Source organism: Cebus imitator, unplaced genomic scaffold (genome assembly GCF_001604975.1).
Source record: "Cebus imitator isolate Cc_AM_T3 unplaced genomic scaffold, Cebus_imitator-1.0 Scaffold135, whole genome shotgun sequence".
Lineage (NCBI taxonomy): Eukaryota > Metazoa > Chordata > Mammalia > Primates > Cebidae > Cebus > Cebus imitator.
The window spans coordinates 1,382,196-1,397,882 of NW_016107450.1; the positions used below are offsets into that span (position 1 = coordinate 1,382,196).

A 15,687-nucleotide genomic window follows, 5' to 3' on the forward strand; every position below is an offset into this window, starting at 1 on the left:
ATGACCATAGCTCACTGCCACCTCGTGTTCCTGAGCTCAAGGGATCTTCCCACTCAAGACTCCCAAGTAGCTGGGACTATGGGCACATGCCACCATGCCTGGCTAATTTTAAAATTTTTTGTAGAGATGGAGTCTCACCATTTTGCCCAGGCTGGTCTCAAACTCCTGGGCTCAAGCAATCCTCCTGCTTTGGCCTCCCAAAGCATTGGGATTACAGACATGAACCACCATGCCCAGCCTGGGGCTTTCTTCTTAATGATGATTAATTTACACCTTTTAGCTTGATAACATTTGCCATTGATAGAAAAAAAAAAAAAACATTGTAACTAAATAGTTTCCTTTTTTACATGATTTTCACGAACAATGTTTTTGTCTGTTCCTTATTAATTTTCTTGCCTCAAACAGATGTAAGCACACATACATGCATATTCTCATAGACTTTATTAATACTTTTTATTGGTATTTGAATATATACTCCTCCCTTCCATTAAAGAAGTAAATCTTAGCTCCCCAGAGTTCTTGTGAGGTTTCACTATTTCCTTTAGATGATTATAATAATTAACATTAGCAGATTTTTTTGTTTTTTACAGTCTCATTCTGTCACCCAGGCTGGAGTGCAGTGGTGCAATCTGGGCTTACTGCAACCTCCACCTCCCAGGTTTAAGCGAATCTCATGCCTCAGCCAGCAAGTAGCTGGAATTATAGGTGTGCACTATCATGCCTGGCTAATTTTTGTATTTTCAGTAGAGATGAGGTTTCACCATGTTGGCCAGGCTGGTCTCAAATTCCTGGCCTCAAGTGATCCACCTGCTTTGGTCTCTCTAAGTTCTGGGAATACAGGCATGAGCCACTGCATCGAGCCAGAATTTTTATTGTATGCTGGGCACATGTAAAATAGATATGGTTACCATTAGAATACCCACTGTACAGGTGGGCAAACAGACAGAGGTTGAGTAATGTCTTCTCATTGGGACTCTTCATTACTCTTAGCCAAAATTTAAAATTTAATCTCTCACGAATGCTATTTCCTTTTGAGGTTTCTATTTAAGGATAATTCATATCTTTTCTTAAACTTTTTGAGATTGCTTTTCCTCATTTTATATTTGAATATGTATGGCTGTCTCTTCCTTATATATTATGAAATTCCAAATGACATGGTCATCTTTCCTGAATCGTCCCATTAGTTTTATATCATTGACTCATTTTCTTCATTGCTTTCTCCATCATCTGAGAGATGAAAATGCCACAGTACTTTGTACAAACTTTTAACACTTCTCATATTTTATCCCTATGATTTTTTTTTCACTCATCTGTCTCCTACCAATTGCCTGTAAACTCCCTGAAGAGCTTAACACAATACATGTCTTCTTGTCTCTAATGCATAGCCAATTGTCTAAATATAGAAGGTGCTCAACGAACGACACTGATCGGAGAGAAACAACGAAAGAATGAGGACAGGAGACAGACAGAAGAAAGGAACCGTGTAACTTTAGCAGAAGTTCTTCAAGTTGAAATTCTTTCATCACTATGATATCTTGCACATGTGGCAGTTTTGTTGCAAGCTGTGGTAGGAAAGCATCCTCTGTTGCCTCCACAGTATAGTTCTTCCTTTTCTGTTGTGCCTTCTGCAGATTCCAGGGCATTGCTTCTACTCTGCCTTTCTTTTTTTTTTTTTTTTTTTTTTTTTTTTTTCTGTGATACTCCTCTTGTCCAACATCTGTAGAGGTTGCCCTGAATTTTTCTTCCACTACAGAATGGTCACATCCCAAAAAGAATAATAGCACCGACTTGCCTCAGCATGTTCTATTTTCACACATGCTCTCTCATGCTAACCATAGAGCAACATAAAGTAGGATGGAATATTTTTGTCAATCCATAGAAATGAAAACCAAAGTACAAAGAGTTAAGTGACTACCTTAAATTCACTTACCTACATACGGCAAAACTGATACAAGGCTAAGGAGTTTCTAACTTCTGACATCATGCTCTTCCCATTAGGGTCTTCCCAGCCTTGGTTGCACATTGTAGTCACCTGGGGAGCTTTAAAAACTACTACTGCCTGGTCCTACTCCCAGAGATCCTGATGTAATTGGTCTTGGGTGTGCCCTCTATATTGAAATTTTTACAAGCTCCTCAGGTGGTTCTAATGAGCAGTCAAGTCTGAGAACCACTGCATTAGAGTTAGATGATACTGCTTCTTGCATCTAAATGTGTTTTGGAGACACTTGCCCTTATTGATGGCTTAAAGACTCAAAGAATGAGTCTCCTAGGGTGAAGCAAACATCCCCATCATGCTTCACGCTGTTTGGTCTGTCTTGATGACAGCAAACAAACATCAGGAAGCCTAGGCTAAGTATTACAGAGTACACTGGTCTGGAGGGATTCTTTTCCTCTAACATAAACATTTCCTTATGGGGATCATATTCTGTCATTAAGGCACTGTTGCCCACAACCATATGTATTGGTTTGTTCTCTGCCAAATCTTTTACTTGCCATTCTATAGCAATGGAGAAAGAACAGTGGGTCCTTGGTACATTTTCCATGATTGCCTATGCTTATGAACTAAAAATTATAGTTATTTACAAACATGCTACATGTACTTCTGAGTTTGAATTTAAATCTCATACATACAGAGATAACAATTTGTTGTCATATTATGGAGGCAGTAGAGCATCAGAGAAAGAGCAACAAATGTGGAGTCAGAAGATGTGGTTCAAGTCTCTGGACCACAGCCTACCAAATTAATAATATGCATACTTATTGAGAACTCACTACATGCTAGGCACTGTTTTAAGTGCTTCAACTCTATTAAGTAGGTGCTGTGATTATTCTCATTTTATGGATGAGAAAACTGGGACACAGAGAGGTTAAACACTTAACCAAAGCAACACAGCTAGTAAATGGCAGAGCCAGGATGAAACTCTGGTAAATCTGACCTCAGGATGTACATTGTTTACCAACATGTGATATTCTCCCTCACATGTATAATCTTAGGTAAATTACTTAGTTTTTCTGGTCTTACATTTCTCATCTTAAAACAAAGTAATAATAATAATAATAATACCTGGCACATGGGGTTGATATACCACTAAGCAGGACATATATTAGGTGTTTAATAATACTGGTTGAATAAATGAATAAAAGAATGATAGACTGGGATGGCTAAATATATATGAGCATATTTCATAAACTGCATTATACAAGAAGAAACTTACTATTATTATGATACCAACGACTATGTATAGATTTGTGGCACAAGACAGGGAAAAGAGTTAATACCCAAAATCAAAATTTAACTACTTACCACTATTCATAAAAGATAAAGCTCTTAAAAATATGCTCAAGAGTTTAATAATCTTTCCAATGCTAAGAATGTAACTGTAGAAAATGAAGTTATTCAAAGTTTCTCTTTTATTTCTGAGTAGTTGAAGAAGCATTCTATAATCTAAAAGCTTCATCTTTATTATTGCCAGGAAATTAGGCTATCAAAAAAGATAGTGTTGGATCTCATCCAGCTGGGCTATCAAAAGATAAAATGGCCAGCAGCACATGTGAAGTTTACATTTAATTTTTTAAAATTAAGTGCTGGTTATTATTCAAGGAAAGCTCTTGAAACATTCTTACAACAATTCCCTAGGGGAAGAAAAGGCAGGGTGATTGTGAAATCATGCACCAAGTGCTAGATTCAAAGTCTCAGAAATTCTTTTGGGCTAGAGATAACGAGGACCAGTTATTGCCTTACAAACAGGGATGAATTACATACTAGGTTAGTGACAGATGTAGAAATAACAAAATTAAACATTTCAGGGGCCAAACTCTTTTTGAGGAAGAAACTGTGGTCAGTGGTTGCCTTATTATTTCCTTCCATTTTCAATTATTCTTTATTGCAAGACAAGCATTCCCAAATCTCCTTAAGTTTTGGCACATGCTTCTATTTTTTTTTCTTCCTCTAACAGTTTGGTGTTTCTAAGTGGCCCTATATATTTACATGTTATTCTAGAAAGCACCATCCTGTAACAATCTATTTTTTGGTGGAAGAAGTTTGACTCTGAGTGGTTCCCTAGAGTGTGCTAATTAATGTCTCTCAACTGTAATTAAGGGCTGTTGCCCCCAAAGCCTATATGAGCTTCTCAGTGCCTCATACATAGTAGGTACACACAGCAGATGTGTTTGCTGAATTGACTAAGCTGCATTAACAAATCTGTGACCTGAATTAACTATTAAAGAACTCTGGTATCAAAATAATTAATATTTTATACTGATAGAACTGCTACAGATTATATATCTCAATGTACCTTAAATTTTTTTGACCTATAAGTGAGGATGGTAATATATAATCAAAAAATAATTGCAGCCGACCTCCTGAAAGAACATGTGATTTCTTAAAAGTTATTGATCTAATTTACCTTTCAACAATATTTATTAAGCTTAGTACTATGTTTTGCCCTCATTTGTGCCTTGAAACTAGATACTATTTTTCATGAAAAGAAACTATCACAATGATGAGATGAAATATAGTGAGACCTCAAATTAAGGCAATGTTATGAGGGTGGAGTGGAGTGGAAGTATTCATAATACTGCAGGCGATAAAATCAATAAGACTTAATGAGAGAAATCAAGAGATTTGGGAAACTTCTAAGATTCTGGCTTAGGTAAGAAAATGTAAAAATGGTCATTTACCACTAACCAAGAGAGCAAATAAAGGAAGAAGGATAGATTGGGGCAAGATGATGAATTCACTTTGAGACATCTTGAAGATGACATATCTACAATACATGTAGGTGAGATATCCCTTGCACAATTATAAATATAACTGCATGTAAAATTCGGAAGAGGGGTCTGGCTAGAGATGCAGCTTTAGGAATCACTGGCATGTAGGCATCCATGGTAGTGGAGAGTAAGTAGAGAGGACTGAATGAAGAAGATATTGCCAAGGGAAGAGGCAGCGCAATGCTTAGGCAGGGAGATGAAAAAGCATGGATGTATGGTGTCCTGTAAATCAAGGAGAGCACAGCTAATGAGACTGCAAGTAAGAAGAGGACTAAAATGCAATTGTTGCATCTGGGAATTCAGAAATCTCTGCTACTGCAGAATGCATCATTTTCGAAGGATGGCTGAAGCAAAGTCATATTTCAGTAAGTGTATACAGACTGGATAAGCTAACTTTCATCCAGATAATGAAATAGTACTCTAAAGATCCAATTAAATCGAGCCAGAAAGTTGTCCAACTCTCCCATTCTGTCTTTTTAGGTCCTAATGATGGTAACAGATGATTTTTCCTTTTAGGTTGATATAATTGAAGAGCCCTATGTTCTTATGTTTTCTCGCTAAATTTCTACCTAATATTTCCTGTGGCTTAGAAGAGAAATAAAAAGGTTCTCTCTGGTGTGAAGGCTTTTCTCTGTGGTAAAGGGAGTAAAGTAAACCTCATAAGATTGAAAGCTTTTCTGTTATTCCTCCAACTGACTATCTCTTTTAGCTTTTAATCAGACTTCAGTCCAGGGATCTATACAACTTTGATTCTTCTTTGAGAGGCTGAGGCAGGATGATTGCTAGAGGCCAGGAGTTTCAAACTGGCCTGGACAACACAGTGAGATCCCCATCTCTAAAAAGTAAAAATAAAAAAATTAGCCATGCATGGTGGATTTTGCCTATAATCCTAGCTACTCATGAGGCTGAAGCAGAGATTGCTTGAGTCCAAGAGTTTGAGGCTGCAGTTAGCTATGTTTGCACCACTGCACTCCAGCCTGGGTGACAGAGTGAGACCCTGTCTCTAAGACAAAAAATTAAAATTAAAAAAATTTTTAAAAAATAATTAATAGTTGTTGAATGAATAGTTTATAATGCCTACAGAGAAGTGTATTACTCTTCCCTAGCAGATGTGTGCCAATTAGTCTTTGAAAGAAAGATAAATGTTAACAGATTAACATATACCAAAAGGACATAGGATAAGAATAGTTCACCTTACATGGAGTTCTGTAGTATTCTGTGGCTGTTGATGTAGCTATTCCAGACCATGTCTGGTAGTAATCACTAAATAGGACTCCTTTAATTGATCTGAAAATATAAATAAAAATCAGACAATGGGTAGTTTGTAAATTTTCTCTTTAAAATTATTGTATTGTTATGTGGACTATTCACATAATATCTTGTCACAAGATACTAAACTGACTTGCAAATTGTAACATGCATTTTTAACAAATGTATCCAACATATTGATTTCAGCAATAATGAATACAAATCACAAAAAAGAAAATGTCCAAATCGTTTTTCAATAATATAAATATGGACCCATGTGTATATTATAAAAAGAAAAATACAGGTTTAAGAAATCTGCCTTTCATGACTAACATTAAAAAATAACTTTAAGCAAAGCATTATACCTGTCAATTTCTCATTCTGTAATAACAGTAAACATCTTTCTTGAACCTCTATGTCAAATTCTAGTAAAAAACCTTTATTACTTATAATGAGGCCAGAATACAAGCATTATAATTGAGATTAGTTCAGTTTTTACAGAGAATCTGTCTGTTTTCAAAGAGAGGAAAAACAACTCTTTCCTAATACTCCTGCCTGCTACTTCTCCCTCCCTGGGCTAATATTACTATGTCCTAATGGAGACCAAAGATTGTTATAAGGTGTTAAATGGGAACTAGAAAGCAGTCCCTTAACTAACTGCATTTCCAAGCATTTTTCCCACAGACTTTTTAAATGCAGAGATTCTCAAGACTCTGTAAACAAAATATTACTTAAGCATATTTTTTCAGACATGAGAAATCACTAGTTAACTGGCTTCAACAGATACTTAAACATCCAGTGCAATATGCCTTATGCCTGTTTTCCAATTTAAGTTCTTAGCTCTTTGGAAGAAGAGGCAAGTCTTCAGTCAGAACAAGTATATTAACATTAGTTTTTATAGGTAAATCATAGATACCTTAAACTAAATATTTGACTCAACTTTGAAATTAATGGGGCATTATTTAAATTGTTAATTCATTCATTTATTTAAATAACAATATGGACACCTAATTTTAAGACTAACATTTTTTGAATGTGTTATTACTTTTACAATCACACCTAAGTAGAAATTTGAAACCTGGGGAAGATAAATTAATAATTACTATTATTGCTTCCAGAGCTGCATGCTGTGGTATAGACGACTAAATGATATACTAAACTAACACGAATTTGCCAATGAAATGTCTCAGCATTTGGCAACAGAGGTAACAGAATGAAAGGCTGCATTATATCTCTTGTGTGAAAAAGCTTGTGATCAATTTGCTGTCACAGATCATTTAGCACACAACAATGACTCAAGAGGAAGGAAACTGTCAACACACTGTCTCATGAAAAAAAATACACCATCTTCAGGCACAATCGTCTCCATTGTTTTTTGTCTGTTTGACCATGACCCATGACCCCTTTCCCTTCCCAAGAGTGTCCTGTTCAATTTCAAACTGTTAGCCTTCAGGGGCTTTCTGTTTTTTCCTTCATAGTAATTAAAAATATTACCCTAAAAGCTATAACTTTAGTGTGGTTTGAACATACAAAGCAAAATGTCTTATACATTTGGAGGTATTTGAATTTTCAAATCTCTAAAGGAAACAATCCCTTAAAAAAAGAGAACAGTTACTATATTTTACTACTATTCAGATAAACTAAGCTTACGGGGATATACACAACATAAAAATACATGTGTCTATAGTTGCAACCAATAATGGGAATTTACTGAGCATTATCATTGACATTATGAATACAAAAAAAGTAGAAGACATTATTTGATTATTTTTAATATATTTTTTGCACTTTAGATTCTGGGGTACATGTGCAGAACATGCAGGATTTGTTGCATCAGTACATACATGGCAATGTGGTTTGCTGCCTCCATCCCCGTCACCTACATCTGGCATTTCTCCCCATGTTATCCGTCCCCAACTCCCCATCCCCCACTGTCCCTGTCCCTCCCCTAGCCCCCAACAACAAACCCTAGTGTGTGATGCTCCCCTCCTTGTGTCCATGTGTTCTCATTGTTTAACACCCATCTATCAGTGAGAATATGTGGTGTTTGATTTTCTGTTCTTGTGTCAGTTTGCTGAGAATGATGGTTTCCAGATTCATCCATGTCCCTACAAAGGACACAAACTCATCATTTTTTATGGCTGCATAGTATTCCATGGTATATATGTGCCACATTTTCCTTGTTCAGCCTATCATTGATGAGCATTTGGGTTGGTTCCAGGTCTTTGCTATTGTAAACAGTGCCAGAATGAACATACGTGCATGTTCAGAACGATTTATAGTCCTTTTGATATATAGCCAGTAATGGGATTCCTGGGTTAAATGGAATTTCTATTTCTAGGTCCTTGAGGAATCACCACACTGAAGACATAATTTTAAACTGAACATTAGAATTTGTTATCCTGTTGGAAAAATAAGATACATACCTGGACTAGTGAACTGAACAGCTTTATATATTAACACAATAAAGTGTTACATGGTTTAACAGAGGCATTTGGAGAATATAATTACAGTTACTTCTCTGCTCTGGCTGTGGCAATAAGCAAAGAAGTCAGAGGAGGGAGATGTAACTTTTTTTTTTTAAGTCATCAGGAAAAGAGTCATTTGGGATACAGGTCTAGAAAAAAATAAGTGGGCACTCTAGGCCAAGGGAAGAGTATTAGTAATTCTTCAGATGGTATAGCGCATGGCATGTGGATATGCATGTACAGAGGGTTGGAGGAAGAAATAATAGTAATAGGACAATTGACTAGAATGGAGAGTTCAAATTCGGAGGAGGTGAAATTGATAAAATAAGTGAAACTAGGCTGTGCAGGGTCCTCAAATTTAGGCAGAGAACAGGTTAGAGTCGATTCAGTAATCTTGATTTGTTGGGTAATAGCCATCAGTAGTTCTTGAATAAGGCAAGTAAATTATGGAATCCGTGTTGAAGCAAGACTTTTCCTTGAAAGTAATAAGCAGGGTGGAGTATAGAAGAGAGGTTAAATGCAAGGGGACCAGATAGGAAACAAACATAGTAATTCAACAATGGGCCACTGAGAGCTAATAGCAGAGTGGCAGCAAAGGTTATGAAAGGGAGATGAATCTGAAGCAACGCTAAAAAATTGGCTGCACTGGTTGGTTGCCTGACAGGGTGTGAAAAGTGAAGGAATATTACAGTCAAATATTCTTCTAAAGCCCAGAAGCCTGGTTAGTTTTGCTGTTAATAGAAGGCATCAAGAGAAACTGAAGTAAAATGTGAGTTTAATTTTAGACATAGATTTCAGGCGATAGTACAGACAAGTCAAAATGATCTTGAGGAGTGTGATTAAGATACTGAGATTAGAAATAAGAGATTTGGGTTAAATCAACAAAATCAGTGATAGATGAAGCCACTAGAGAAAACAACCTCCAAAAAAGTATTTCGAAAAGAAAGAGCAGAAACCAACTTATAATTAAGAGGAGCCAGTGAAGGAAAGAGAAAGATTCATTAAATGAAGAAGAAAATCATGGCTATTTCATGGAAGCAACATCCCAACCATAACCAAAGTCTAACAATTAAACCCCTAAATATCTCTGGTTGGACCACCCTTTATTTCCGTCATGGCCTAGTTGGGTAGTATCATGGATAAGAGGGCAGGGTCTGGAATCAGCTGGCCTGAGTTAAAACCCTCTGACGCTTCTACTTGTTAGCTGTGTGGCTCTGGAGCAAGTTACTTAACCTCACCAGGTCTGTTTCTATAAAATCAGGAGATAAAACTTTCTCAAGTGGTTGTTGTGAGCATTCAATGAAATCATGCATGAAAACAGCCAAGTTTAGCACCTCGTCAGCACTTAGTGTCAGCAGATCTCCATTGCCTTGGTAAGTACCTCATCATTTCTCTCCTATTAACTCTAAACAGCTTCCTTGTAGTTTTTCTACCCCTAATTTTCCCTATTCTAGGTTATCATACCTCTGCTTGAGAACCATATTTGGTACTGAGGTGAGCGGATTATCTGAGGTCAGAGGTCAGGAGTTTGAGACCAACCTGGCCAACATGGTGAAACGCCGACTCTACTAAAAATATAAAAATTAGCTGGTCATGGTGGCGTGTGCCTGTGATCCTAGCTACTCGGGAGGCTGAGGCAGGAGACTTGCTTGAACCTGGAGGTAGAAGTTGCAGTGAGCTGAGATTGCGCCACTGCACTCCAGTCTGGGTGACAGAGCAAGATTCTGTCTCAAAAAAAAAAAAGAAAAAGAAAACCGCATTTGGTTATATAATTCTATACAAAGATATCTAAATACTTTCAAATAGAACTTGAGGCTCCTCACCATCTGGCCTTTTCCATCCCTTTCTTCTATTATCCATCCCCACATCCTGAGGCTCCATCACAGAGAATTTCCTACTAATCTGAGCATACCATGAGATTACACTCCTCTTCCTGTGAAAGCTGTTCTAGAGACTCTTGTCTCCTCTGTGCCTGTCAAACTTACTCATCAAAGTTTGGATCCATTAAAAATATTTTGTATATGAAGGTTGTCATAGTGGACACTGTAGTTGCCTCCTCAACAGCTCTTGCATTCTTCCCCCATTATGTAGATACCATACTCTCTGACGGGACTGACCCCAGCACTGGCTCTAAATCAGAGCCTGATGGGTTCAGGGCTGTCTGCCATGATGCCTAATTCAGGAACAGGAACTTGATCTAAAAAGATCCAGTTAGAGCAAAGTAATAGTCGTTTTCTCGTACATCTTGATATCTAGGGGCATCAATGCTCTAACTTTCTTCAAGATTGCCTTCTTATTCTATGGCCTTTATACTTTTAGATATATTTTATAGCCCACTTACAAATTTCATTAAAAAAAAAGCAGGAATTTGGATTGAGATTGAATTGAATCTACAGTTTAATTTCGGAAGAATTAACAATATAATAATATTGAGTTTTTCCCAAGCCACAAACATTGGATATTTCTACTTCATGTCTTTTACATTTTCTCTCAGAATATTTGTGGTTTTCAGTATAGATGTCTTCTACATGTTTTGTTACATTTGGATGCTGCTGTAAATGGTATTTTTAAAATTTCAGTTTCTATCTGTTGATTAAGGGTATATAGAAATAAAGTTGATTTTTAATCTTAACTTTAATCTTGTACCATGAGTCTTTGCTAAATTCACTAATTAATTTTCAAGCTTTTTATATTCATTTGGATTTTACTATGTACATATATGCACGTGAATCATGTTATCTATGAATAAAGATAATTTGCTTCATCCTTTCCAAACTTTAAAATTTTTCTTTCTTTTCCTTGCCTCATTGCACTGGCTAGGACCTCCAGTACAATGCTGAATGGAAGTGGTGATAGTAGACATACTTACCTTATTCCTAAACTCAGAAGAAGAGCATTCAACATTTCACATTTTAGTATGAGGTTGGCTGTTGAAATTTTGTAGATTCCCATTACTGAAATAAGGGAATTTCTATTTCAGTTTGCTAAGATTTTTTTTTATTATTATGAGTGGGTGTTAAATTTTAAGAAATACTTTTACTGAATTCACTGAGATAATTTTATGTCTTTTTTCTTTATTTGGCTAATAAAATGTGTTACCCAAATCGATTTTTGAATACCAGACCAATCTTGTTTTCTTATAATCAGTCCCATTTGGTCATTGTTATCGCTTTTTATTTATCAGTGGATTCAATTCACCAATATTTTGATTAGAATTTATGCACTTATGCTTAAAGGAGTTACTGATCTATAATTTCCTTTCTTGTAGTAAGTAATCTCAGAATTTAGAATCTGAGTTTGGAGGTTTAGAAATATAGTCATTTTCTCTACTCACTGAAAAGGTTTGAATACATCTTTTTAAAAAAAGTGTTTTAAAGATAACTGAATATCTCTTTCTTTTTTTAAGAGATGGGTTGTGCTCACCTCAGCAGCACGTATACTAAAATTGAAACTATATAGACAAGATTAGCATGGCCCTTGCGCAAGGATGACATGCAAATTCATGAAGCATTCCATATCTTTAATTCCAAGTGGATTAAAGATTTAAACATAATACCTAACACGATAAAAATCCTAGAAGAAAACCTAGGCAAAACCATTCAGGACACAAGCATAGGCAAGGACTTCATGACTAAAACACCAAAAGCATTGGCAACAAAAGCCAAAATAGACAAATGGGATATAATTAAACTCCAGAGCTTCTGTACAGCAAAAGAAACAATCACTAGAGTGAACAGGCAACCAACAGAATGGGAAAAATTTTTTGCAATCTATCCATCTGACAAAGGGCTAATATCCAGAATCTACAAAGAACTAAAACAGATTTACAAGAAACAAACAAACAAACCTATTCAAAAGTGGGTGAAGGATATGAACAGACACTTTTCAAAAGAAGACATATATAGGGCCAACAAACATATCAAAAAATGGCTCATCATCACTGGTCATTAGAGAAATGCAAATCAAAAGCACATTGAGATACCATCTCACACCAGTTAGAATGGCAATCATTAAAAAATCTGGAGACAACAGATGCTGGAGAGGATGTGGAGAAATAGGAACTCTTTTACACTGTTGGTGGGAGTGTAAATTAGTTCAACCATTGTGGAAGACAGTGTGGCGATTCCTCAAGGATCTGGAAATAGAAATTCCATTTGACCCAGCAATCTGATTACTGGGTATATATCCAAAGGATTATAAATTGTTCTGTTATAAAGACACATGCACACATATGTTCATTGTGGCACTGTTTACAATAGCAAAGACCTGGAACCAACCCAAATGCCCATCAATGATAGACTGGACAAAGAAAATGTGGCATATATACATGATGGAATACATGCAGCCATAAAAAATGATGAGTTTGTGTCCTTTGTAGGAACATGGATGAATCTGGAAACCATCATTCTCAGCAAACTGACACAAGAACAGAAAACCAAACACCGCATGTTCTCACTCATAGAACAATGAGAATACATGGGCACAAGGAGGGGAACATCACACACTATGGTATGTTGGGGCATGGGGGGCTAGGGGAGACAGCGGGGGGCAGGGAGGTTGGAGAGGGATAACACTGGGAGAAATGCCTGATGTAGGTGATGGAGGGATGGAGACAGCAAACCACGATGGCATGTGTGTACCTATTTAACAATCCTGCAAGATCTGTACATGTACCCCAGAATTTAAAGTATAATTTAAAAAAAAGAGAGATGGGTCTCATAATATTGCCCAGGCTGGTCTTGAACTCCTGGGATCAAGAAATCCTTCCACCTTGGCCAAACAGCTGGGATTACAGGCCCAAGCCACCTTACCTGGCTTGAATACCTTTTAAAATAAATTTTATTGAAGCATAATTTACATTCAATAAAATGCACACATTTTAAGTGTACAGATTGATGAGTTTTGATACAAAAGTGTGCAACCGCATGACCATTACCCCAAACAAGACGTAGACTATTTTCATTATTTCAGAAAATTTCCTACTGCCCCTTCCCAGTCAATCTCCCTTGACATTGTGGGTAATCGCTGATCTCGTTAATCTGACAGATTAGTTTTGCCTGTCCTAGAACTTCATATAAATGGAATCGTATAGTAGGTATTCTTTTGTTATTGTGTTTTTTTTCACTCAACCTAATGCCTGCATATTTATTCTCTATTGTTGCATGTATCAATAATTTATTCATTTTTATTTGCTGAGCATATTCTATATATTAATATAGCACTAATTATTCATTCAACTGTTGATGGACATTTTGGTTGTTTTTGGTTTGAGATGTTATAAATAAAGGTGCTATAACATTTATGTACAAGTTATATCTTCTTGTGAACACACATTTTTCATTTCTTTTAGGTAAATACTTAGGAATAGATTACTGGACTATAGGGAAGGTAATGTTTGACATTATAAGAAACTGTTAAACTGTTTCAAACTGGTCGTGGGCATGTAAAGTGGTAAAACGTGTGCAGCAATGCATGAAGGTTCCAATGACTCCATACCTTTACCAACATACGGAATTATTCATCTTAATTTAAGTCAATGGTGTCTTCTTCATCTTTTCCATCTCAGTAAACAACAGCAGTACCCACCCAGTCCAACCCCAAAACTAGTAATTATTCTTGGTCCCACTTTTTCTCACACCCCACACTGAATCAGTAATTCTCCTTCAGCACAAGCCTTTAATTGACTCCCTTCTCCTCCTCCATACCTATGTCCAAACCCTTGACCGAACAACCATTGTCTTGCCCCAATCAAGAGAAATAACCAAATAACTCTTCTCCTTGCTTCCACCTTAGATGTTTCACAAACCGTTGCCCTCATAGCCGTTAAAAGTACTCCTTTTAAAAGGCAAATCTTATTCTGTCTCTCCCTTTCCTAAAAGCTGTTCAACTGTGTCCCAATTTCCTTACCTGGTATAATAAAATTAATCTAAATTCCTTACACGGTTTATAAAGTCCTAAGTGATTTAGCCCAGCCTACTTCTCTTACCTCCATCTACCTCTCTTGTCTTTTCCCTCTTGCTACGTTCTAGCAACAGGAGACTTCTTACTGATTCTCTAACACACCATGCTCATACTCAATCCTCACATCACTCTCTCCCAAATTTTTACTTCATTTTTCTTTCGATTTCACAAATCTTGATTTTTTAAGATAATATCATCTACAAGTTTACCTCATAATAAGGTTCTTGAGTTATCTTTGACTAAAGTTATTACAATTGCTTTCTATGTACTTAACTCATTTAATCTTCATAGCAATTCTATGAAATCAGTACTATTATTACTAGCATTTAATCTATAAAGAAACTGAGACACAGAAAAATTAACTTTTCTTAGTCACATAGTAAATGGAAGAATTGGGATTCTTTCACTTGCTGTTCTAGAAAGGCCTCTCAGTTTTGTGTGTGTGTGTGATAATACCATATACAGTGTTTTATAATGCACTCTTTTCATTTACTTTCTTATTGTAGTAAAAACACATAACTTTAAAATTATCATCTTAACCATTTCTGAGTGTACAGTTCAGTAGTGTTAAGAGTAGTTACATTGTTGTGCAAGAGATCTCTAGAACTTCTTCATCTTGCAACACTGAATTTCTATGTCCAACTTTTCACTTACTTTTAATGTTGACAAATATGTCTCCAGAATCATATCCAAAGGCTGCTTTTTGGACATTATTGCCTAAACCAACATTTATTTAATCAATCAGTTTTGTTGCACATTCTGTTTTCAATTTCTTATTATATATAATTCTATGATTCACATTTTTGGAATCTCTATATCTTTAAATAATTTTGAAATCTCTATAATCTAAAGATACATTTCTAGAAGTGGAAATGTTATGTTGAAGGCATGCATTTGTCTTAGGATTTTTAATATAAAATGCAAATATTACACTCTTCTGCCTGTATCTCTCAAGTTTTGTCTTGTGCCTGCCCCTTTAAATGATTTAGTTACTCGCACATCGATGTATATTTAGCATGCTCATCATCTATCTTTCATTTTCCTCTGCTCTCTTGATTATCTAGCAACCAATCCTTTCCTCTTCTAGTTTTTATCTCAGCTCCTGATAATCTTACTTTGGTTGCCCCTGGCATTCACGATTCATGTTAACTTTTTATTCAAGTTGTCAAAATGCCTTCTCCTGGGTCAGACTGTGGGAAAGATGTCCTGTTATACCTCCACACTTTTTTTTTTTTTTTTT

At 36.1% G+C, this 15,687-nt stretch overlaps 1 protein-coding gene and 1 non-coding gene across 2 annotated transcripts in view; one reads left to right on the top strand and one right to left on the bottom strand.

Moving 5' to 3' along the window:
* UBE2U (ubiquitin conjugating enzyme E2 U) overlaps window positions 1–15,687 on the bottom strand; it is a 70,380-nt gene that overhangs the window by 33,782 nt on the left and 20,911 nt on the right. The window contains exon 7 of the mRNA XM_017541537.2: window positions 5,969–6,057. Coding sequence (XP_017397026.1) covers window positions 5,969–6,057 — 89 coding nt within the window. The remainder of the gene's footprint in view (window positions 1–5,968; window positions 6,058–15,687) is intronic.
* LOC119473149 lies at window positions 11,902–12,008 on the top strand. Its single transcript, XR_005202346.1, has one exon. It is a non-coding gene; the product is annotated as a U6 spliceosomal RNA (small nuclear RNA).